The following is a 23,010-nucleotide window of genomic DNA, read 5'->3' as shown; positions in this document are numbered from 1 at the left end:
CAGGTCAGGTTCTGGGTGCTCCATGCTCCTTGGTGGTGTTGTCCTTGGAGTTGCTTTCTTTGCTGTATTTACTGAGTGGCTTGAAAACAGACCCAACCCTCCTGGTTTCTCCATCTGCGGAACTCTAAATCTGTTGAGTCAGGAACGGAATCTTGGAAACCTGACTGCTTTTGTTAGCAGTGTACGTCCACCCTTGAGAGTCTTACGAAAGCTGCAGTAGGTCCTACAATGGCTGGTGTCTCTTTGGCATGGGAAAATCTGAAGTGGAAGGGTAAATTTGGCATCTGAGATGATGTGTGTGCAGGTCTGTCACACCTTTAGACTGTTGCATAATGGAAGGTTTTCTGATTTGAAGGGCCTGAAGCTTTCCTCCCTCTTAATTGAGCTTTCACGTGGATTAATGTGTGTGGATCCCCTGATTATTATTTTTTTTTCTTCTTGTGCTTATATCTTGGCAATGAAAACTATTGAAGACATGCTTTTTTTCCTTTCAGGTGTTTCTGGACGCTGATATAACTGAGCCTGTGGGTTGGCCATTCTTCCAGCCTTTGTTTGTTTTCTTTTTTTCTTATAAAAAGTACACAGTTTCTGTTTTTCCTTACTAATTGAAACTTGCTAATGACCCTAACCTCTCATGTCTTCATACATTAAAGGCTGAACATAAGAGCAGAAAACCAATTCATTCTGCCTAGCCACAACCACCTAAATTGGACAGGACATCAGATCAAAACTGTCTAGGTCTCCCTGAGTCGTCAGTGGTGAGAGCAAGGGACCTATAGAAAGAGTTTTACTCAACCAGTTTTGATGTACCTCTGAGCATGGGATGCATAGTAGTGCAGGGATGGTGCTTTGTTTCCCTTTTAGTGACCTATAAATTTACCTTAAATAATTAGCTTTGACTTTTAGACTGTTAAAAGTAGATGAATTCACCCCATGGCCTTGGTTTTTCATCAGCTTTGATTGAGGAAAAGGAGGTTACCAGGATTTCTCATCACAATTGCAAATACTTTTTTTTTTTTTTTACTCTCTTAAAATACTGCTCAGAGTTCATCTGAAATTGTTTTACAATTACTACTTTAAAAAAAAAATCTCTCTGTGATGATCTCTACTGGCATGTGTTTCTGAGTGGCAGGGATGCTTTGCAGGTAGATTTGTTACGGTTTTTACCATGTGCTTTAATAAATGAGTGAGCAGAGCATTTCGAAATGACCTTTGATTCTATCCATGAAACGTGAGTTTGAATGTTCCAAGTGAATTACTGGCATTAGACCTCTAAGGGTACTTATTCTGGGAATAGTAATTTACCAGTTGTTTGGATGCTCATGCTTTTATTTGTATGGAAATATGCTAATATACATTAATGTAGTGTTTCCACATAGCAGCAGCTTTAGACACAGTGGGACTTCCCATGGTGTGCTGATGTAGGCAGAGGTCTCACTGTTTGTCCTTGCACACTTTGTTGAAAAATATTAGATGAGTACTTTGCTCTGTTGCTTTTTAGTTGGAAAGGAGTTAATAAAAGTAAATGTACTAGAAGAAATTCATGAAATCAGTGAACAGATGAAATGTTATTATTTGAAATGCATAATGTTGCATAATGGATTTATAGAAAGTGTGGCAGAGATTAAGTGCTCTCCAGACATAATGAAAGAACATGGATTCCTGTTTCTATAATTGAAGTTCTTTTGTACTTATCTGTTGGAAAAAAATGGCAAGATTTTAAAACAGATTTGCTTTCCATTAGTAAATATATTTATCTGTAGCTTCATATACTCTGCCAATTCAAGAAACACAAAAAGGAAAAGCTGGAAGGAGAATGCATTTTCTTTCAAGATAATTCAATGTTGTGACTATAGATTTTACCTGCAGAGTGAGTATATCTGCATTAAAAATGTTTTAATTGCTTACGTAGTTTACAAGAGTTGCACAGAGGCAAAACATGCTTAACCCATGGGACAGGAGGAAAGGGTATGAATACATTATATTCCACTTCTTTTGAAGTGTAATGAGCTGTTATTAATAGTTTGTAAAAGTGCTTGCCATTAGCAGTCTAAAAAACGTTGGTTAAGGTGTGCTCTTGCTGTTCCTCAAGTCAAAGTTTTGAGGTTTGAAGATCCATTAACCTGTGGCTGTACCCACAGCACTGGCAGAGGGACCAGTATCAGCCTGGATTTCAGGTTGGGTACTGCTTGGCAAGGCACCATGCAGAGATGCAGAAAGCCTTGGAGCTCTGCTAAGTTCAGTCTGGTCTTCAGAATGCCACCAAAATACAAAAACCAGTGTCACCTGATAATTCTTCCCTGGTCTAAACTCTTGACCCCGGTAGCAAACTGAGAAGCTTTTGAAGTTTTAGTTTTCTTGGTACCCACGTACAATGATCCGCAGCTTCATTTGTCTTGGGAGTTCAGCTGTGCATTTCTCTACAGGACAGTTTAACTGTTGTAAAAGGTTGTTGGCCTTCATCTGACAGCCCCTCAGAGCAGTAAAATTAGAACTATTAGGTAAATTGGAATACAGAGGCACCTGTATGGCACTCATAATGGCTGTCGACAGAACTGGACTTCTTTTAAGGGAGCTGTGAATTTGCTGGTCTTTTCATGGAGAGCTTTAGTTTTTCTTAGAAATAAAAAGGAAGGCTTTCTCTGCTTATTTTTGAAAGGACCTTTCTCTGATGTTGTCATCACAAGTTTCTCCTTGAAGGTAATGGCTTAAAAGTTTTTTCCCCACCTCTTTCCCAACCTCTGCATTACAGAAATGGCATCAGATATTCCTGGCTCGGTGGCCTTGCCAGTGGCACCAATGGCAGGCGGACAAGTGAGAATGGCAGGATCCATGCCTTCCAGAGGGGGAAAGCGACGCTCTGGGTAAGCCATTTCTTTTTTTTTTCAGGTCTGAAAATGGAAATGACTGGTATTGAAAAACTGAAAACGTTTCTGGTTATTATGTAATGTTTATGTATGTGAACTGCATTATGGCTTTTTTTTTTTCTTCTCTTCAATGTATCTGCTCTTCCTGCAAGATCAAACTTGCTGATAAGCATATTCTTTGTAGTTTTGCATGCTTCAAAAGACTTTCAGGTTTGGCAAAGCATCAAGAACCAGAGTTTGGATCACGTGGCTGTTGTACGTGCAATGAATGCATATTGCCAAATCTGTTTAACCTTAAAAGGTTTTATCATGTGAATGCAGGTAGTGAGATGTGTTTTTACTTGCACATGAAGGCTTATCCAACTTCATCTGAAGTTTGGACTTGGAATCTCTCAAATAGAGGCCTTCTGTTAAAAAAGTGTTCTTTATAGTCCCAGGTACAGAAATAACACAAGCAGTCACTCTTCAGAGACTGTGGTCTGCAATATTCTAGGTCTCACTGGAAATGCAGCATAGTCTTCTTCTGGGAGAAAGGCCCTGAATCAAGTTCAGCCCTCACACTAGCTTGAGGGCTCTGATAAAGAAGAAAATTTGTTTTATCCAACTTCAGAGGTTGGTGTGGTGTAGGGATAGTTTTTCCACATCAGATTGCTCTGTGGCAACTCATACTAATCCTGCGTTAGAAGAACAGCGTAGCAAGAGCTGCAGAGGGCAGAAAACTACTCTCCGGCATTAACAACCCACCCTGTTTTTATCAAAGGTTGATCACAAATAATGGTCTTTAAGTTCTCAGAGATACCTGATCTGAGAGTGCCTGCAAAAGAGATTGATTAGTCTTATATTTAGCCCCAAATATGACAGTGGTAGGGCTTAATGGGAATTGGTAGTGTAAGTAAAATCTTCACTGATGGACACCTAAGGAAAAGATTTTACTCCATGTGAAAACTACTCTAGGGATTGTTCACCAAAATACATTGCCAGTTTTAGGGGTCTGCTGGAGTCTCAGTCCTGGAATGAATTAAAAAGGGAGAGCATGGACGTCATTTTGGAGTGGAGCTAAGTTGGTGTGAAATGAATGGTCAGGTTGGTTGTTCTGAGGGGGGTTCCTTCAGATAGGACAATCAAGAGATTTAGCCCCACTGACTCAGCTTCATAGGCTGAGCTAGCTGTATGACTGTTAAATGAAAAAGCCTTTTCAAATCTGCACTCAAAAGAGAAAAAGTATTAACATCTTTTCGTTGCTACATAACATATATAAGCCTTTGTACTCTTGACTTGCAGGGTAGTTGATCTCTTTTTTGATCATAAACCATGTCGACTGCAAATACCAGTTTGCAAATTACAAATTACCGTTACCAAGGGTTGATGCTGCTGACTGTGAAATCTTTTGATTATATGAAATACTGACTTGGTATTAATTGAAAGCTATGCTTTAACCATTGCATTTTAAGTATCATCATCTATTTGTGAGAAAGTGGAGTGGGGCGAGGGTGGGAGGAACATAAAATCAAATTATTTTGAATGTATTTAACATGCAAATGCAGTGAGTAAGTGAGTATAGATTTGCTGTTATACCCAGACGGTGGTATTTTATCTGTGCACCATAGCTCTGAACTAATAGCCCTTCTCCAAGCCGGAGCTGAGGGTGCTTTTTTTTGTTGTTGTTCAGTGTATATGTATTCAGACCTTGAGGGAAAGAATGCCTGCTGTGTCTAATTCCTCCTAGCTTCTCTTTGAACAAAGTTGCAATGAACACTTGGTCCTTTCATTACTGTCCTGGTGATACATCTTTGTACACCTAAATCCTTGGGCATTTTAGAAATGAATGCTTTGTGTCAAACATAAAGGAATGTAGCTAGTGAACACAGCCATCTTTTCCAGCTCTGGTTATCTCTGAAAATTGTTTCTTTTCTCATAATTGCTGAGGCAAGCTGGCAGAATAATTGCTGTATGGACTTGAATGTAGATCAGTTGCAACTCATTGGCTATCCAGGAGGTGTTCCTGCCGTGTAGGCATTCAGCTTCATTGACAGCTTGGAAAAATATTTTTCCTTTCTATAATTTATACCTATATTTTATAGAAAAAAGTGACAGCATAAGGTAGGGCACTGCAGTGGTCAATGACTACCTTAGATTAATGTAACATCAGTTCTTTATTTAAGACGGTTTTTCTTTAGGCTTTGCTGTATTAGAGGATATGGGGCTTTTTCACCTTCCTAGGTTATCTGTGCTTGGGGAGGGGAGGGTTAGGGGGGTTTCTTTGGTTGGTTGGTTTACAGTTGCATTGGCTTTGTTTCAGTTCAGCATATATAGTCTTGTCTTTTCTCTGAATGTAAGATCTGGGGAGATATATCTGCTGGGTATCAGCGCACCAGCCTCCCTCCCTGGTCGTACCCCCCAATATTGTACAGAACAAAAGGCTGTAGTACAGATCCCCGTCTGCCTCTCAGCTGCGTCTGCTTCTCATCAGTCCTGCCTGCCCCCTTCCTACGCTGTATAATCATGGCAAGCCACCTTTTGACATTTCTTGGGATTTTTACATAATAATTTTGTTGCAATGTTTGCATCTTCTCCCTCTCGAATTTTTTAACCTGTGCAGGACCACCTTGCTGGAGGCTGTTGAGTTTTTGTGGGTTTTTTTGGCATGAAAATGATTCTAATTAAAACCAAGCAATTTTAAAAAATAGTTTTGTCACAGTATTTATGGTACACACACATCTTTTGAGGAAGATCTATTTTAACAGGTACCTTATACATCAGGGTTTTTTTTTTTTACGATTGATGTGAACTGTATGAAAGAGAAAAACAAGATTTATGCTGTCTCCTCAAAACAAAAGAGCATAGTGCAGCTCTTTTTTTAAAGTCTCTTTTTAATGGGAATTTTAAATTAAGATAAAAGATACTCTTTCTGAAACTTCTGAAATGATGTAATTTGTCTTCTTGGAGGCTGCTTCTACTGTTCAGCTAATGCGCAATATATTCTATCTAAAGAGAAGACCTTATCTGTCAGGGTATGAGAAGTTTGTTGGAATATTAATTTTATGTGTTCTGCTGTGTTTTGCTAAACGTTACAACTGATTCCCCATCTTTCATTCCGCTTTGCTATAAAGCAGACACAGTAGTTCAGTCAGGACATTGGAATCAATGGCTTTATACCTGAGATTTTTTTTCATGTTTTGAAGGGGTTTTCTCATTTTTCACAGTGGAATATAAAATTAGGAAACATGTTTATTAAGAAAGATGGGACAGAGATACACTTGCTGTTGTATTTTTACAAGTATTGACATTTTTAATGAGCTTTATGTTTAATTTCTTTTTTTTTAATAATCTTGCATTTGGAATAAAGGCAATGTCTTTAGGCATTTTAACAAAGCAAAGGCATTATTTAAAGATTTAGTCTGCTATAGTATGGTATTGCACCCTGGGCACTCTGATTCTGCCGTGATGAGCCCGCTATAAATGCGGTAGGTATCACCTATGGATATTAACCCATTAAGAACTTATAAGATGAGAAGCTGATATCCAGCCATCTAGATAAATAGGTGTGGTAGTCCTGCTTACTCCTTTGGAAGTACGTATACCGTGTGAGCAACAGGATCAAGCCTTAAACTGTTACCGGCTTCTCTGTAATTCTCTGCCTTATATTCCAGTAATGACAGACTAGACTAAATGCAGTAGAGCTAATATTTGATTTTTGGGGGAAAATCCATCTCTTAGCACTCAGTTGGAGTATTTGGCTGGAAGCTAAGAAAATCTATCAAGGCATGGAATCTCAGTGTATTGGAGGGGAAGGAAAGGATTAACAAAATTAATCTACTCCCAAATTAAAGCAGTGTCTTATTAAATGCCCTGAAGAAAAGGCTCTTCCCCATAGGCATATATATTTTCTGCGGCCCTTTTCCCCGAGTTTGGAACTGGAGGTTTCTCTCATTTGTATTTCGGTTGGCAGTGAATCCAGTGAAGGATGTGCTTGACATGATGCTTTTGTGAGTGTTTTCCAGTGGAGCCAGCCCAGTAGGTAGGAACAGTGGAATTGAAATAACTCAGAAGTTTGTTCTGGAATGGCACCTATAGGCACGTTACTATATGTAGGGAAGAAGCAGGTAGGTAAGAGGAGACCTTCAGCTAGATGGTTATGTGTAAATGTTGAATTGCTGGGAGTATTGTATATGCAGCAGGTCTTGCGAAATCCAGGCTGCTGGTGCCAGCGCTGAAGGCCATGTTTGGGGTGACAGGTAGTGGCATGTCAGCTGGGTCCTGGCTTAGCTCAGACCCGTGGCACGAGTGAGGGTGCTGGCTGCTGGAGGGTGGCGGCGTTCTGCACAAAGTGCCTGAGACATTGCTGATTTTCAAACAGAATTTGGTGGTAACTAGGTGAGCAAAAATGAAATTTATAGTGAAAATGACGATTGTGTGAAACTTAACCAAATTAAATAGATGTCTTTTTGTAAGACTTTTGGGGGGAAATGGTTTTCTTTCTGCTTCGTCCAGAAATGAATAATTACTCTTACCATCTGGAGAATGTTGTTGTGACCTTTCTAATACTACTTCCAATTCCTGTGCTTATTTGCTGCCCTTGTCCTGATTGTACATAGATTGCTGTGATTCAGGCACATCTTTTATGGACCAGTCTGTCTTGGTTATCAGAGTTAGGAAGCAAGGCAGTACTGCCTGAATGGCACTCATACTTCTTTATGCTGATGTAGTTTTAGAGTGCCTTTTTACATCATTGTTCCCACACTCTGAACATGGAAATCATTAATTTTTAATTGGGAGGGATTAATTTTTTACTGAGGTAAATATTAGTGTCACTTTGGAGGGTTTTGCTTTTAATATGACTGTTGTTAATATGAAGAGTGTTGGAGACATGGAATCCATAATTGTATGACATTTTATTACACTGAAATGTAAGAAAGCTGAGTGTAACAGAACCCCGACAAAACTGTTTGTGTAACAAAACTATGATTTCCTATCTACTCAAATTTAAGTGACTGATCAAGGTCTGTATATCATACTAATGTATTTTCTCATTAAAATAAATACACTAATACAATAATTGTGTATGATGATTTTGTATCAGCTTGGTTCTTAGTCTCCGTTAATGTCAGAGTCATGCCCTTGTAATTGGGGTATACATTTGTCCACCTCTTTTTAAAGGTATAAAAGTGTATAAAATGCTTTGGAAATTATGCTATTGCATAACTTTGTAATGACTTAATATCAGTGGGAAGGAGACAATCACACTGCCTAACATAGGAAACTAATTTAGGTGGCTAATTTAGGAAGTTAATCTTCCTACTCTCTCTGTTTATGATGTGAAGAAAGAAATTCCTGGTTTTTGTGGCTCCCTGGAGGAGCCTAACTGGAGGGCTGGGATTTGGCCCAAGGAAGAGCTCATCTCTTCCACTGACTTAAGAAGAAGGTCTGGGACATAAACCAGGTAAGTCAGGTGCATGGTAGCCCCATCGGTCATTTTAATAATGACCACAGGAATACCACGAAGTAGTTGCCAACTGCAGACTGGCTGGTAATTCGTGTGAAGTGATCGGTACTATAGGGCAAGTCTAAAGAATGTACCCCAGTTACAGTCAATAGTGGTGACGTAGATAATCCTCTTAGCAGAGAGGCTGTGAGTTTATTCTGCTCTTTCTCTAACATGCTTTCTTTAGACTGGGGCAAAAATAGTGGCCTGATGTTTATTATAAGGTACAGCATTAGAACTTTATTTTCTTTAGCCTTAATTTCGGTCCTCTAACATAAAGTCCCCACTAATTTCTGTAAACTCCTATCAGGCCTAAGAGATATTACTTCTGACTGTCTCACAAGAACTGCATTTGTTTAGTATTTCCTTTTATTTGTTCATTTTAACAGTGCAGATTTCAGTGGAGAACAGTGATTAATTATTTTTTTAAAAAAACTTGTACTCCTTGTATTCCTAGCAGCTGATGAACTACTTTTAGGGGGTCTGGAGAATATGAGCAAGACTGGAATCTACAGTTGTTAACACCTCCAGTCAAAATATAAATCAAACAAGGTTGAGAACTGCTGGCTTGAATGTTCATGTCACCATTGCCAACGTCACAATTACTGATATGGAAATCTTGCTTTTACAGAATGGACTTTGATGATGAAGATGGGGAGGGACCCAGCAAATTTTCAAGGTGAGCATTTACAAAGAGTTGGCTGAATCACTGGCTTCTTTCAGTGGAGAACGACGGCTGTCTCACTACTGATGTTTTAAAGTCAATATGAATATGGCTGAAGAGATTGCCAACAACCTGACCCAAATTCTAGTTACTGTTTTTATCAGCTTCCACTGCAAATTAGGCGTCCTGGCAGAAATCTGCCTAATGTAGTTACTGGCTTACAAATCTAACAGTGTGTGTCATAATTTTGCTCTGCAGCTATGTCAAATGAGAAAATTTGTGATTTGTAGCTTATTTCAACTGCTGTAGATGAACTTTGGTTATTTGGCATTGCTGAAGTTGTCTTTCTGCCACTGAAAATGAATTATATTTTGAATTTATTTCAGATGTTAACTGCTTGTTAAGACAATATGACAGAGGTGTGGATTGTTGGTTTTTTTTAAGATTAAAGGTCATTATGTATCATTAGGTGTAACTGAATAGTGAAACTTGCCAAAATAAATGTTAATTACCATGGAATAGGCTAGGCTAGAAATACAAACAAACATTAAAGCATCGTTGCCATTTTTTCACTTTTCCTTTTTTTGGTCACACTGCATTTTTTTCATTAGAAACCCAGCAGCTGCAGTGAGGAGCACATAACTTTGAGGCCTACAGATAACCGCTGATTATCCAAATTTTAACTGCAGCTCTGTAGCAGCAGCCGTATTGAAACACAGCTGCCACCACAGGGTTTTAACAAGATCTTCCTAGTCAGTCTGAAAGATAAGTACGCTGAAGGTGTGTTGTAATGCTGTACCATAACCTACTGGACAAGACCAGCAGCACCCCTGTTTAGCTGATGTCATTTACAGAAAGGATATTCCAGTCTCAGGTGTTAAAACTAGTGATCTGAGGGCTAGTTCTAATGTTTGCTAGAAGACATATGTTAAGGGAACAAGATTTGTGATGAATGTGACCCGGTTTGTGCCTGCATAAGTGTCAGGGTTTCAAGGCACACTGGTGCATGTGCACTGGTCAATCTCCATCCTGGCTTCAGGCTTTCAAAGTCTGGTGGTGGGGAGAGCAAATAATTCCATTATTTTTATGGCAGAGGTATGCTGTGCGGTGCTTAGACTCAGTTGATTTTAGATGTCAGGTCAAAATCTGATATTTAAATCTTAAATGCTGTAAAAACCCTGGACTGTTGTGCTGTTAGAGAGTACAGAAAAACAGTGCAGAGGTGCCCAGGGCCATGTTCAGACATCTTCTTCTAGTTGTACCCTCATTTTAGGACTTTTCCCTTCCGCAAATTGCTCACATGACTGATTCCTAGCTTGTCTCAGTCAAAATTACTCGGTCAGCAAAGAACTGCTGTGTAGATGTTTAAGCTAACCCAGCTGGCTTTGACTGAAGTGCCTGAAGAAGCGTGCACACAGAGAGGTCAGCTGGGAGACTGGAAGGGAGAAAACAGTAGCTGGAGGCAATAACATCTTCAGCCCAGCCAACCAGACAAGGATGAGTAGACAAGCCCCAGGGTAGTGGGAGCGGAGGAGGTAGTGGTGTTAGTACGGTACTCCACGTGAGTTAACACATCTTGCTTCTCAGGGACTTCCAAGCCAGCTCAGGTATCTCTGCATGGCATCTCATTGTCACACGGAGGTGTATGCATGTACTGATCACCTAACGGCATGTGGCCATTCCTCATCGAATCTGTCTTTTTGTTTAAAATTGTTTGGGCCTAGCTGTTCTCTGGGCAGAGTCAAGTGGAATAAAGTGGTATTTTCACTTGAATGTTTTGAGAGTGCTGGTGTTAAACACAACATAGAAAGAAATACAGCTCAGAGTCCTGCTTCAGTTTTGTCTTCAGTATTTGAATGACTCTTGGTGAGGAAGGAAAATACGAAACCTTATAGAGGAGCTTGCACAGCTGGGGTACTTAAAATTAGTTTTAATTCATTTGAGAAGAAAAAAAGAAAAAGTTCATTATTCGTCTTTTAGAAGAGAAAAGATGCTTAATTATGCTGTATGACTTTGTTAGCTAATACATGGGACCTTCATAGGTACTCTGTTCTAATAAATTACATCATTTTGGAAGGCATAAATGAATACAAAATCTCACGACTACTCTTGAGCAGTAATACTCTTCACTTCTAGAAAAGCCATTAACCTTATGTTTATATGTTCAAAACCTACATTTTCTGTTTAGGAGCAGGCAGTTTTGTTTCTCCAGAAGCAAGATATTTTTCAAACAAATGTATCTCTTTGTTAATCTGCTAGCAAAATCTAATTTCAAATGTTTAGTATGTTTTTAGGAAAGGGAAAGGAGGAGCAGCATGTCGTTTTTTTAGTCAGATGTCTTGTTGCTGCCTGTGGCTGGGACAATGCTTCAGGAAACAGTGAAGCTTTAATCCCATGGGACAAGAGTCCCATTGATCTGGATTTCCTCATGAAGTTGTGCTGATACACCATACATAGTTGTTTGGACGTCTAAAATCTGTTGATTTGGGTGGGAATGAGGTACCTGTTTATTTCTAGGAATTTAAGCCAGTTTTAATTTCACTTCTATTTACCCAGCAGTTTCATCTGCCTGACTGGCTTTTGCCAGTCTTCCCAACAGACGGTACAGTGTCTGTACCTGCTGGTGTTTTTTTCTGAAGGCATCCTTATATAATGCATTGCACTTCAGCGTGTGTCTGCCCTCTCATGTTATCTGTAGACCATCAGTGCCCTCTGCTGAATGGAGTGAGTTGTGGTTGCAATCTGGAAAAGATACAACTCTTTCACTTCCAACACAGCAATGAATATTTCATGGACTGCTGTTGATAAAATCTCAGTGGTGTTTTATGTAATGGTGCTGGTTGTTAAGTTTCCCAAGCAATGAGTGTATGTCAAAGTGTTTGCGTAAATCCACTGAAATGTGTCCCCAACTTTTTTAAATATACAAATGAAGCTTTTGAATCGGCATGGCTTGGAAGTTTCATCAGACTACGTTTTCTTTGCTTTATCGTTCTCATGCCTTCGTTTTTCTCGCTGTTACTTGTAATAGTTTGCAGTTGTGAACCTCTTTGCTTTCTGCTGTGTTGACTATCATGCAATGCATAACCCTTGTGGATTTACTTACTATCTTTCGTTTCTAGGTATGATGGTGATCAAATCTCTGGTGATAAGGAAAAGTTTGCAAGGTAGGCGTGTTCTGTAGAGCTCTTCTGCTGAGACAAAAGAGGGCGATGTTCGTGTCCAAAAAAATCTCAGTACGTGTGCCTTAGCTTAGAGAGCTGGTTATTTTGTTTCTAGGTGGGACGATGATCAAAGTACTGCTGACACAGAAAGAATGGCCAGGTAGGAAAAAGGAAAATCAAATATGGTTTGCCCCCAGTTTTATATGATGCCGTTCTGGCTGATCAAAAGTCAGGGTTGGCTGATTCAAAAATGCTTGAAATCAGAAATACTAACCTTGGATCTAAGTGAGTTTGGATCAGCTGCTGCAGTTTCCCAAAGTCTAACACCCCTCCAAAATTTCCATACAAAAATGAAGTTAGAAATGACAGAATTAGGACATCATTCTATATACATGTCTATGAATGCCAGGGTTCCTAGGGCAGATGCTTTTGGAAGAGGAGACAGCCTCTCTTTTTTTTCTTGTAAGGGTTTAAATTTGACCTAGTTTCAGGAAAGTTTCAGGGTTTTGTTTGCTTGAATGTTTTCATGGCCAGATGATTAACATACTATTACTTTCTAGCTTTTATAATCATGAATGGACTGTTGGATATTCTTCTCTTTCTTTTCAGGAAGTTTTGCAGTCACTTTGTTTACTCTTTATAATGGTTATTTTCAATGTTCAGGAGCATTAAAATACTTTAGTGGCAGGCAATGTAATATGTATTTATAAATGTAAAATATATGTTGAATATATGTGTTCTTTGTCTCTCTCTTTCCTTCTCGGTCACCACTTCCATGAAAATGCTGAACTTAGAGCAAGCTTTTGTCATGTAAACATGCATTTTTCTTCCCCTTGTCCGTATTTATCTGCATGTATATGCTGACATGTACACACGTGTGCTGTTATGTACATGTGCACTGTCACACAAGCTGTTCTGCTTGTGTATGTGTATATGATCCGTTCCCACACAGGTACTGTTTTCTCATACATCTGTGCAGACCCACACAAAGGCTGCTTATCAGCCATTTGAAATGGAAAGGTTCACTATTACAGTGTGATAGATAAGTTAAATAAATAGTGACCTTAACCAAGGGACTGGCTGTAATTTACTGAACATCCATAAGCTATCATTGCAGGGGCGCATAGCTGGATTTCCTATCAGACAGTAAGCACGGGCATCAGTAGGAGTAATAACTTTGCATGCAGCCGTTACAAGTGGTATTTCTGGAGACAATGCCTCGTGTGTAACACCTATGTGTGCAGGGGCAGGATGCACATTGTAAAGCAGGTCAAGCCCATGGGTTCCTCTACTTGAGGAAGCAGCAGGCTACAACTCAGATTCTTTTCTGCATTTTAAGAAAAGATTTCATTATTAAAAGTAGCCAAAAAGCGTGCCGACCCTAGCTTTACTTTCATGATCAGTCTTTGTAACAGTCAGCTCCAAAGAATGTTGCGATTTCTTTTAATGTTGTGTTGCCATACCGGTCAATGCTGGTGGACTCTCCAGGTGATCACCTTTCACATCTTGTTGGATCAGCCAGCGATCCCACAAGAAAATGCCATGCGCAGCTCATTGAAATCAGTGGAAGATGCTGCTTTGACATCTGAAGCATCATGTACCTGTTGTGTACTTGTATTTAGCTGCCACCTGACAGGTACAGTATGAGCAAAATAAGTGCTAGGCACTGAAGTATTCTAGGTCCATTTGGACCATTTCAGGTGTATATATTGGTGTAATCCCTTAATAGTAATCAAGTAATGGTGATTTACAGTATGGGAAAAGAAAGTCTCAGATCTTCAGTTCTGAAAGATTTTGGTGACTGTCCGTTTTGAGAATTCTCAAATTTGACTCACCGCCTCAGTCATATGTTTGCTATAAAGGGTGAGAACATTGGAGCTCAGCCCAAAGCGGGGCAACGTCACGTGCTGTCATTGTTACTTCCCTGCTGTGCTAGATTGTTCTCGAACATCAATTCTGATCTGTGTCTGACAAGCCAGATGTTTACTTGCTGTCTTTCATACTCATTTTATATATTTACTGGGGATTTTTTTGTATGTGCTGTTATACCATATATGGTTCCAGTCCTGCAGTCTGATCCTGTAAGCATGTAGTGTCTCCCTGCAGGGGTGCGAGACATTGCACACGGCGTTACAGGACTGGAGATCTGTCTTGTCATTGAGTGGGGGTTTTTGTAAGCCAGCTCTGGTGCTTACTGCTGACCTGATCCAGCTGTCAGTGAGAGGTTTCCTCTAAAAGAAAACTTTTATAAGCAGATCCAACACCTTGAGTAAGGACTGGAAGCTGTGAGGTTCATCACAGCAAATTTGGGAATTTGGCTGGAGTTGGCCATTGTCAGTTCCTCACATATTTCAACTTCATTTTTTGTCCTTATACCAAAGGAAGTTAAACTGGTTAAGAGATTAAGGCCACAAGCCAATACCTAGAAATGCGGGTTCTTTTCACAGCTATGGGCAAATCATATTTATTCTGCCTGGATTTTCTGTCTATAAACTGCGGGATAATAGTGCTTAGCTTTGTAATGCACTTTGCTCTCCTGGGGTGAAAACAGTAAAACCAGTGCAAAGTGTTAGGATTTGTTACCTCCAGTTGCAATTCTTACACTGATCATGTCTGGTTTTCTGTTGGTTTGGTGTTTCTTTAAATGTTCAGGGAGAATCATAGTGAAATTGAGAGACGCAGAAGAAATAAGATGACACAGTACATCACAGAACTGTCTGATATGGTACCCACTTGTAGCGCATTGGCTCGTAAGCCTGACAAGTTGACAATTCTTCGGATGGCCGTTTCACACATGAAATCCATGAGGGGCACTGGAAACAAGTCTACTGATGGAGCCTACAAGCCCTCATTTCTTACAGAACAGGTTAGATATTTTGCAGTTGTCTGTTTTCTTTGGTTTGTGGTCTTAAAAGATGTGAGGAAATGCTGAGAGGAGTAGAGCGTCAGCTTGATGATCCTTTGCTGTTGTGTAGTAACTGGTACAAGCTACATATCCAAGATGTGAATATCAAACAATTTTTTGTGACTCTTTGGACTTAATCTTAACTATATGACAAATCTTTCTGAAGCAGCAAAATGGGTGTTCTTATCATCGAGATCCATCCATCTGAAAAGCAAATCGCTTGCTGCCTCTTGTCATGGGAATTTTTGCCTCAAAACCTAGGTTCTTCCCATTCTAACAAAGGTTCTCTAAAACAGGTAAAAATGGATCTGGAAAGACCTGACTCTCCCTCCTGGGTTTAGAGGAAGGTTAAAAACATTGTTTAGTCTTAATGCCTAAGTTCCCAGCAGCTGAACTGGGCAGAGATTAATCCCATCTGTCCTGGCTGAGGTACTTCCTTGGTTACATTTTTGATGGAAGAAGATGTGCCCAGTGCTCGAAGGAAAACTGTGTTTAACTGAGCGCACTGAAAATTCCTACCACCTTCATTGTTTTTGAAGTCCTATGGGTGTAGTGTGCATTTTTGTGGTCTGAAACGATTTAAGCACTTACACATGTTAAGTTATGGCTAGAGGCAATACTTCTTTCTATTAGAGAAACAGCAGCTGCTGCTGACCTCTCTGTGTTCACATCTCTACTTACTCTGGCTTTCCTGGTGTGTTTCTGGAGGGCCTGTGCTGCTCAGCTAGCTGTTGGTAGGGCACCCTAGTCACTTCTCATTGCAGCTTTTGGGATTTTTTGGAACCTTGCAGAACAAGAAGGTTTATTTTTCTCTGTGTTAATAACGTATGCGAAACAGGTCTCATTATGCTCTGTATAGTGCAGATGGCTATGCAGTAGGGGTTTTATAGTCAGTGATTGAAAACTGATGTGCTTTCTGTACAATAAAGAGGCAGAGGTTAACAGTCTGTTAAGTGTTTGTTGAGATGAGTTATCCGTGTCTTTAGTAGAATTTACCAGATTTTGATCCTCACCTTATCAACTAGTATCTGCCACTTGCACACTAGCTGTGCTGAGCTGTCTAACCAGGCATGGGACTGAGATTGTCCAAAGCTCTCTGTCCGAGTTCCAGATGCAGTATCTTGACAAGCTCGCGTGGTCACTGGACCCACCAAGCAAAGGCTGTTTGAGCTTGTTCCCCAGGAACAGGAGTGGTAGTTTTCCTTTCCTGTGAGAGGTTTTCAAGCTCTGTTAAGCAAAGTTAGCGTTTCTGTGTGATGCGTACAAAGAGCTGTTTGCATGTGGAATTCAAGGTCTTGGGCGTCTAAACACAGTGACTGAAAGTGAGGGACGGAAGTACCTTGCTTTAAAGACCTACAGTCCCCCTTCCAGCCCCAGGTGGAGTTGGAGCTCTGGGTGCTGCATCTCAGGTGGGTGTGTGGGTGTCTCAGGACAGAAGTACCCAGGATGAGGAGCAGGGGACTGTGTAAAGAAAAGGCCAAAGGCAGTGGTGTTTCAGATCCTTTGGATCTCTGAGGTTTCATATTCACAGGCTGGAAAAAGAAAGCAAGAAGTGATACAACCTTCTTGTGCAGTGGCTTGAGGCCCCTGATGGGAGGAGAGGCTGGGAATTCCTGTCCTTGTTCTCGTTACACTTTCTGTCTTTTATCCGGTGACTGTTTAATTTACAAACAGAGCTCATCCTGTGGGGCGCGCTGTGTGTGTGTGAACCAAAACCGAACCCACAAGATTTGTTGGTTTCTTTCCAATTAAATTATTCAGGACGTTTAATTAAGGGATGAGTTTGCCATTGAGTTATAGCTGTTCACTTCCTCTGTTTGTACTCTGAAATATCTTTTTTTTTTTTTTCATGTCAGATGCCTATCACACTATGCAGTGAGTTTTAGTATCTTAATTTTCCTAAAGTGTCTTGACATCACCAGATGAAAGGCAATAAAGAAAAACGTTATTAAGATCAGCAATTTATGGCTTGCCACAAGCTTGGTTGTGTTGTTAAATCAATACTACAGTGAAAATTTCTGCCTAGGTTGTGATCAGCTACTAAGATCACAAGAAAACAATATTTTTTGGCAGTGACAGATGTGTTATTTAATTCCCTTTTCTTGCTGGCATTCTGATTAAGTCCTTTCTTTGGAAGGAACTGAAACATCTTATCCTGGAGGCTGCAGATGGGTTCCTGTTTGTAGTTGCAGCTGAGACGGGAAGAGTGATCTACGTGTCAGATTCTGTGACTCCTGTGCTGAACCAGCCACAGTCTGAATGGTTTGGCAGCACTTTGTATGAACAGGTTCATCCGGACGATGTGGAAAAGCTGCGAGAGCAACTATGTACATCTGAAAACTCTATGACAGGTCAGATATGTCTGATGTATGGTTCTGTGTGTTACAGTTAACACATACGTTTTTCTGCAGTTTTTCTGACATTCAAATTGCCTGGTTTAAAAATCCGGTAAAAATGAAATCCAGCAAGATTAAACTGCATTTTCTTGCAGGTGGTGCAGTAATATAAATCTTGTTTTGCATAACTACATTTTGCTTTCTGTTTGTTTGACTTCAGTCAGATCACCTTCATGTAGCTCTGCCTTCAAACTTCAGGCTTGGGTAGGCTTGGAATCTGGATTGTTTTCAGGCTTGGTCTGGAATTGTAGATTGTTTTCCTTTTGTCTTCAATGAACTTGTGACTTCTTTACAAATATGTGTTTCTTTAGGGCAGTGTTTATTTTGAAGGCAAAAATCATACTTCAGACTTTTCCATTTTCATAAAAGTTCCTTGCGGTTTGCTAACGGGAATCCTGGGGAAAAAATCCAGTGTTTGGCAGCTGAAAACCTAGTGGATTTTAACTGGGAGGCTTGCTCCTGTAGCAGTGATATAATTTAGCTCTAAGTTAACTACTTATCATTTTGCACATAAAACTAAACCATATTCATATCTTCAGTATCATTCTGGCTTTTACAGTTATTCATGCTCACAGTTGCCAGTAGGAAACTACCTTTGTCTTTAATAGGATACGTGTATGTTAGAGCTATGAGAATTAGCTAAATCCCGTTTTAACTCAAACTTGGAAAGGAGGATACCCAACTTCTGTTTTTATTCTTCCACATAGTATGTTTATAGCTAAAGGAAAAAAGCTGGGGGAAAATTTTTGTAACAAAATCCTGATCCATGCAAAAGTCACATAATTTCTCCTTGCTTTACTAATTCAGAATTCTGACCTGGTTTGCTGGAAGTTTTGTTGTGTTTCATAACTCAAAGGACGGTGATCCAGTTTTGAGTGAACCTGCACACTGTTTACAGCTTCCATGTCAAAACAGTGCCAAATTCATGATTTCCTGTGGTTTGAATGTGATGTGGTTTTGGCAGAGCTTTCATGTATTCAAATTGGAAACTCCAAGCAAAATTCTGTGGTGAAAATCCAGATGGATCAAAATCAAGTGAACAGTTGAGGGAACCTGTGCAGAGCAAAGCAGCTGAGTTTAATACCACGAGTCTCGCAAAAGAGCACAACTTCTGGTTTTATTATGTAGCATGTAATACATTTTAACATACATACCATCTTCCTCCAAGAAGCAGTTACTCCAGAGCCTCAGTGAACAGTCATGTTTCGACTTCTAAAAGTTCTCAGTTATGGGCCTTAACCTGGTCAAACTAGAGCGGGACTAGACAAACACAGAGCACTTCTGAAAACCCAGCTATGTGCTTTTTCCAATTTTAACTATGTGGTTTGTTGGTTTGTTTTTTTTTTTTTTTACACTAAATTCATCTGTAGCCAGTGGAAAGAGAAGTTCAAATAATAGTATTTGTAGGGCTAAATCTTTTTGCTGCCTGAGTCTTAGGGAGTTGTCACGTTGACACAGAAGGCCTGTAAATCACGGCTGAACACTTTCCCAGTGTGAGAAAGCATCAGCCTGTTTAGAGCCAGGGTAGCATTCCTAAGGTGCAGAGGCAGGCTGGATGTAGAAGGGTGCTTTTTATGGCCTGGGAGAGAGTGTGTAGTTGCAACTGTTCCAATCAAGTGCAAGTAAGAACAGTGCGTAGTTGGCCCTAACTATATAGGGCACATTGTGTGAATTTTCATTTATAAAGTTATTACGGTTACACGGGCAGTGCAATTTTTTGGCCAGCTGAACATCTTCACAAGGCTTAAGCAGAATCATCAGTGTGCTTTGAGTCAAACATAGGTATATATAGTTGTATGTACATCATCTCTGGTAAGATCATCACAGAACAGGTTTTTTAAGGTGTCTGCTGCATTTTTCTAGCTTTTTAATAAAGTTAGTGTAAAGCAAGTAACACCATAATATAGTCCTGCTTTTTTACTGATTTTGTTTTAAAGATGTGACTGGTGAAGTACATTTAGTTAACATACTAGTAGTTTTGTCAGTCTGTGGAGCACATAGATAAACAGAAAGCTCTAGATTTGTTATATTAAACTAGCATTTCCTTGACCCTGTGAGGTACCATTTAAATAAGGGAAGCAGTGTTCTATAAGGACCGTCAGTCCAGCATCACTTTGCTTCTAAACAGCATGCAGCAGGACTTCGGCAGCACAACTGTCACTCCTTTGAGGTACCTGTCTGGAAGCAAAGTGATTCTAGAGTCTGTTCAACCAGTTACATTTTCCTTCCTGTAACACAAGCTGTATTCAGCGTCGCAGCTTTGTAACAGGAATAAAATGAAATACTGCAGTGAACAGAAAGAATGGGTGCCTTTAGTGACATTTAGAAAAATGTCAAGTAGGCAAATGCACTTCCTTTAAGTCTGTGTTTATCAAACCATTTGGGCAGCACCCAAGACTCTCTCGGCTTTCCAAAGTTAAGTTTCATGCATAGAACAAAGAGCAACGTGGAGTTTGAAAGACGTGCACACTGCAAGCCAGTCAGCTATGCTTGACGTTTTTCCTGCTCAAAGTGAAGTTCACTGTAGGCAGCAGGAAAATCCTCATCTTTTAGTGACCTCTGGCTGTTAGGCACAGGATCTGCTTAGGGTAAAGAGGAGATTTGCAGGTGAAAGTATAATGGTATGTTATGATTTTTAATTTTGCTCTCTTCCTCACCTTCTCAGGGTCCATTTTCTCAACCATGTAACCTCCTTCAGCCCTTGAACTGGGGAAGCAATGACAGCATCTTGACAAAGGAGAAACTTCACTTGCCTTGCATCAGATCACAGCAATGTCCTTTGGTTGTATTTGTTTTTTCCTGTTACAAGCGCTGATCATTAGTGCTGCGTTGCCGGGGTTTTCCCAGCACCTCTTAGCAATCCTGCTGCCCTGAGAAGCTGCTCCAGACCCTGAGGACTTGGGAGGCTGCCACTGCCAAAGGGGAGCGACAGAGAACAAGCCAGTGGAGAAAGCAGGCTCCCTCTCACATTTCTGCCCCCAGGAATAAGACTGAGACTAGGGCTGTGGTTGCATGAGCGTTTCTTTGGCAGTCACACCAGCTTATGCAATCCTCACCTCATCTCACCCTCTCCTCTGGCATTCATGTGGTACTACAGTGAGTCACATCAAGGGGGCTGACCCAGCCGAAAGCTAAGCTAAGCAAAAACCCCCTTGGTTTTGGTAGAGACAGCTCGTTGGCCCACCGTATCAATAGGGTTGCTTGGACTCTTGTGCTGACACCAAGGAGAGGTGGGGACTGAATATTTAAGGGTAAGGAGAGGACAGAACTTTAGGAACAGTAAAAGCATAGGCTGTTTACTGTGGCCTGAACCATGTAGTGTGTTTGGGGAGGTAATTGCTTGCTCTATTTTTAACTCTTAGGATATGGGGAAGGATGGATAGTTTCTCTTCCATTTTATATCCTTGGAGATTTTATTCCCTGGAAATGGAACAATTGTCTGCTTGTTTGTTGTACATTAATTGCTAACACATTGTAGCAACAGGAAAGCTGAACTGTGATGTATGGTTTGAAATCCTCTAAAAAAAAAGACAGCAGCTGAGACTTGATAGCAGTAAATAGTGTTCCCAGGAAGTCTTTACATGCGTCATGGTCATGATTAATTGGAATGGGGCAGTTATTCAGAGTAATAATTTATTTTCCCCCTTTGTTCTTGGAAACCTGCAGATGGGGAAAAAGATCAGTTCAAATATTGATGAAGATCAGATCCCACAGTAGGATCCATTAGGAAAGACCTCTTTGCCCTTAGGATGCACTGATGAAACTTGATAGATGTTGGGTTCAGGTGCAGGTTCAGGGTTGGAAGTGGTGAAGGGCTGAATAACACACAGTACAGTGGAATCTTAATGTGAGAGCCTCTAAACAGCTGTGGACAGTATATCTCTAATGTTGCAGGGAACAGACAGAACTTAGGTTTAAGTGCAAAGAAAAAACTTTGGAAGAATACCTCCGCTACATTTACTTTCCAAAAAATGACTGAGCAAGTACTGTAGTAGACTGCCCTTCTGTTAAAATACAGTGTTCCAGAGCACTTTGCAAGACTGATTTCTACCAATCTACTTCTCTGTAAACAGTTTGTGGAAAGGCAGAATGAGAAATAGAGGTACCTCTATATGGTTGCCTAGTACCCCAAGTGGTTCCATGATGTGTCCGAGATATACTTGTCAAGGCTGTGAGGTCCCTGTTCCTGCAGCCAGCATCTCCAGTGGTGCAAATGGGAAACGCTTGAGTTTATTATATTCAGTTCTGAGCTCCAAGCAGTACAGCACACAGTAATCCAGTTATTATTTCTTCCTTCAGCCTCACTCTCTATAGCTAAGGTGAGGCAGGGAGCAGCATGTGTAATCCCATCTGTGGCATAAAACCTCCTCAGGCCATGCAGGTTCAGAAGGTGTCCTTGCAAACTGTTTTAGCGGAGCAGTCAAGGGGCGCTGAAACTGCAGACCTGTGACTGCAAGAAAATGATGAGAACGAGAAACTCTACAGCTTTAATTTTCAAGTGTTTTAAAAATGACTAAGTCAATTTATTTGCTAGCTGAAAAAGATTAATTGAGGTTACTTCTGGGCAGAACTTGAATGCCAAGTTTAATCTTGGCATGGTATTTTATTGCCTTATTTTCTAAGTGCAAAAAAGTAGAATTTATATAATGGAAATGGTGAGTGACCACAGCAAAAGTGGAGCTGATAGGTACCTTTTTAGAAGAAAAGACCATTGAGTGAGAATTCACTGTGGTTCATGAATATTATGGAAACATCACTCCATGTTACACGAGCAGGGATTTGGATTGGGGAACCTGTCTCAGAACCTTCAAACAATATGTTGTCTTGCAGTGATGGCTTCAACATATGCAGATTTCACAGCCACAGAATCCAGATACTGTAGATAGAGTCAAATTGTCTGTAAAAATGAGAAAAATAGTGTTCAACTCAAGAGGGCAGTGCCAGAGACCAGTGGAGAAGTGAAAAAAAGCTTTCCACAACACTGAACAGGTGGGAGATGCTCAACAAACGGTAAATAACCACGTAAAAGAGAAGATTAGGAGTAAGTTCTCATTACAACAGATACTCTTCCTGAAAATCAGCACAGGATTTTTTGTGTTGTGAGCTGTCTTATACTTCCATGTCAGTTTGCCAATTCTGATTTCTGCATAATCTTTCTTAGAAGAGAGGGGATTCTTCTCATACACCCAGCCAGCCAAGTGAACGCAAACGTGGCTCTTATTCATGGTCTCTGTTTTGAACTCTTGACTACAACAAAGATTTAGCTGGTACAGAGAATGGGATCAGACTCCTGTTTGGTTCCATGTGCAAAATTCTGTGAAGAAATTTAAAGACTAACTTGAGGCATTACCAGAAACTCAGCCCTGTCAAATATAATTCTGTTATGCCTTAAATGTCATTGTCACTAACAGTAAAACTGATGTCTAATGAAAAAGTAATGTATTATCAAAACATTTAATTAATGGGATGTCATCTGCAATGTATTAGCAAGCCAGGGAGCTTCTCCTCATCAAGTTGAAAACTGGATCAGCCTAT

General features: G+C 40.2%; 1 protein-coding gene across 5 annotated transcripts in view; it reads left to right on the top strand.

The window, feature by feature from the left end:
* The window catches only part of ARNT2 (aryl hydrocarbon receptor nuclear translocator 2), a 107,555-nt gene that overhangs the window by 23,098 nt on the left and 61,447 nt on the right, over positions 1-23,010 (top strand). For 2 of the 5 annotated variants that reach the window (XM_055811503.1, XM_055811498.1), the window contains exons 2-6: positions 2,753-2,864; positions 8,981-9,028; positions 12,133-12,177; positions 14,827-15,040; positions 17,217-17,430. In XM_055811503.1, coding sequence (XP_055667478.1) covers positions 2,753-2,864; positions 8,981-9,028; positions 12,133-12,177; positions 14,827-15,040; positions 17,217-17,430 — 633 coding nt within the window. Of the gene's footprint in view, positions 1-2,752; positions 2,865-8,980; positions 9,029-12,132; positions 12,178-12,198; positions 12,335-12,879; positions 13,811-14,826; positions 15,041-17,216; positions 17,431-23,010 lie in introns of those variants that run through there. The other 3 variants (XM_055811510.1, XM_027792538.2, XM_055811520.1) reach the window with 3 other exon arrangements.

This window comes from Falco peregrinus, chromosome 1 (assembly GCF_023634155.1).
Source record: "Falco peregrinus isolate bFalPer1 chromosome 1, bFalPer1.pri, whole genome shotgun sequence".
Taxonomy (NCBI): Eukaryota; Metazoa; Chordata; class Aves; order Falconiformes; family Falconidae; genus Falco; species Falco peregrinus.
Note: the sequence above shows the minus strand (reverse complement) of the source record. Positions and strands in the feature narration are given on the sequence as shown.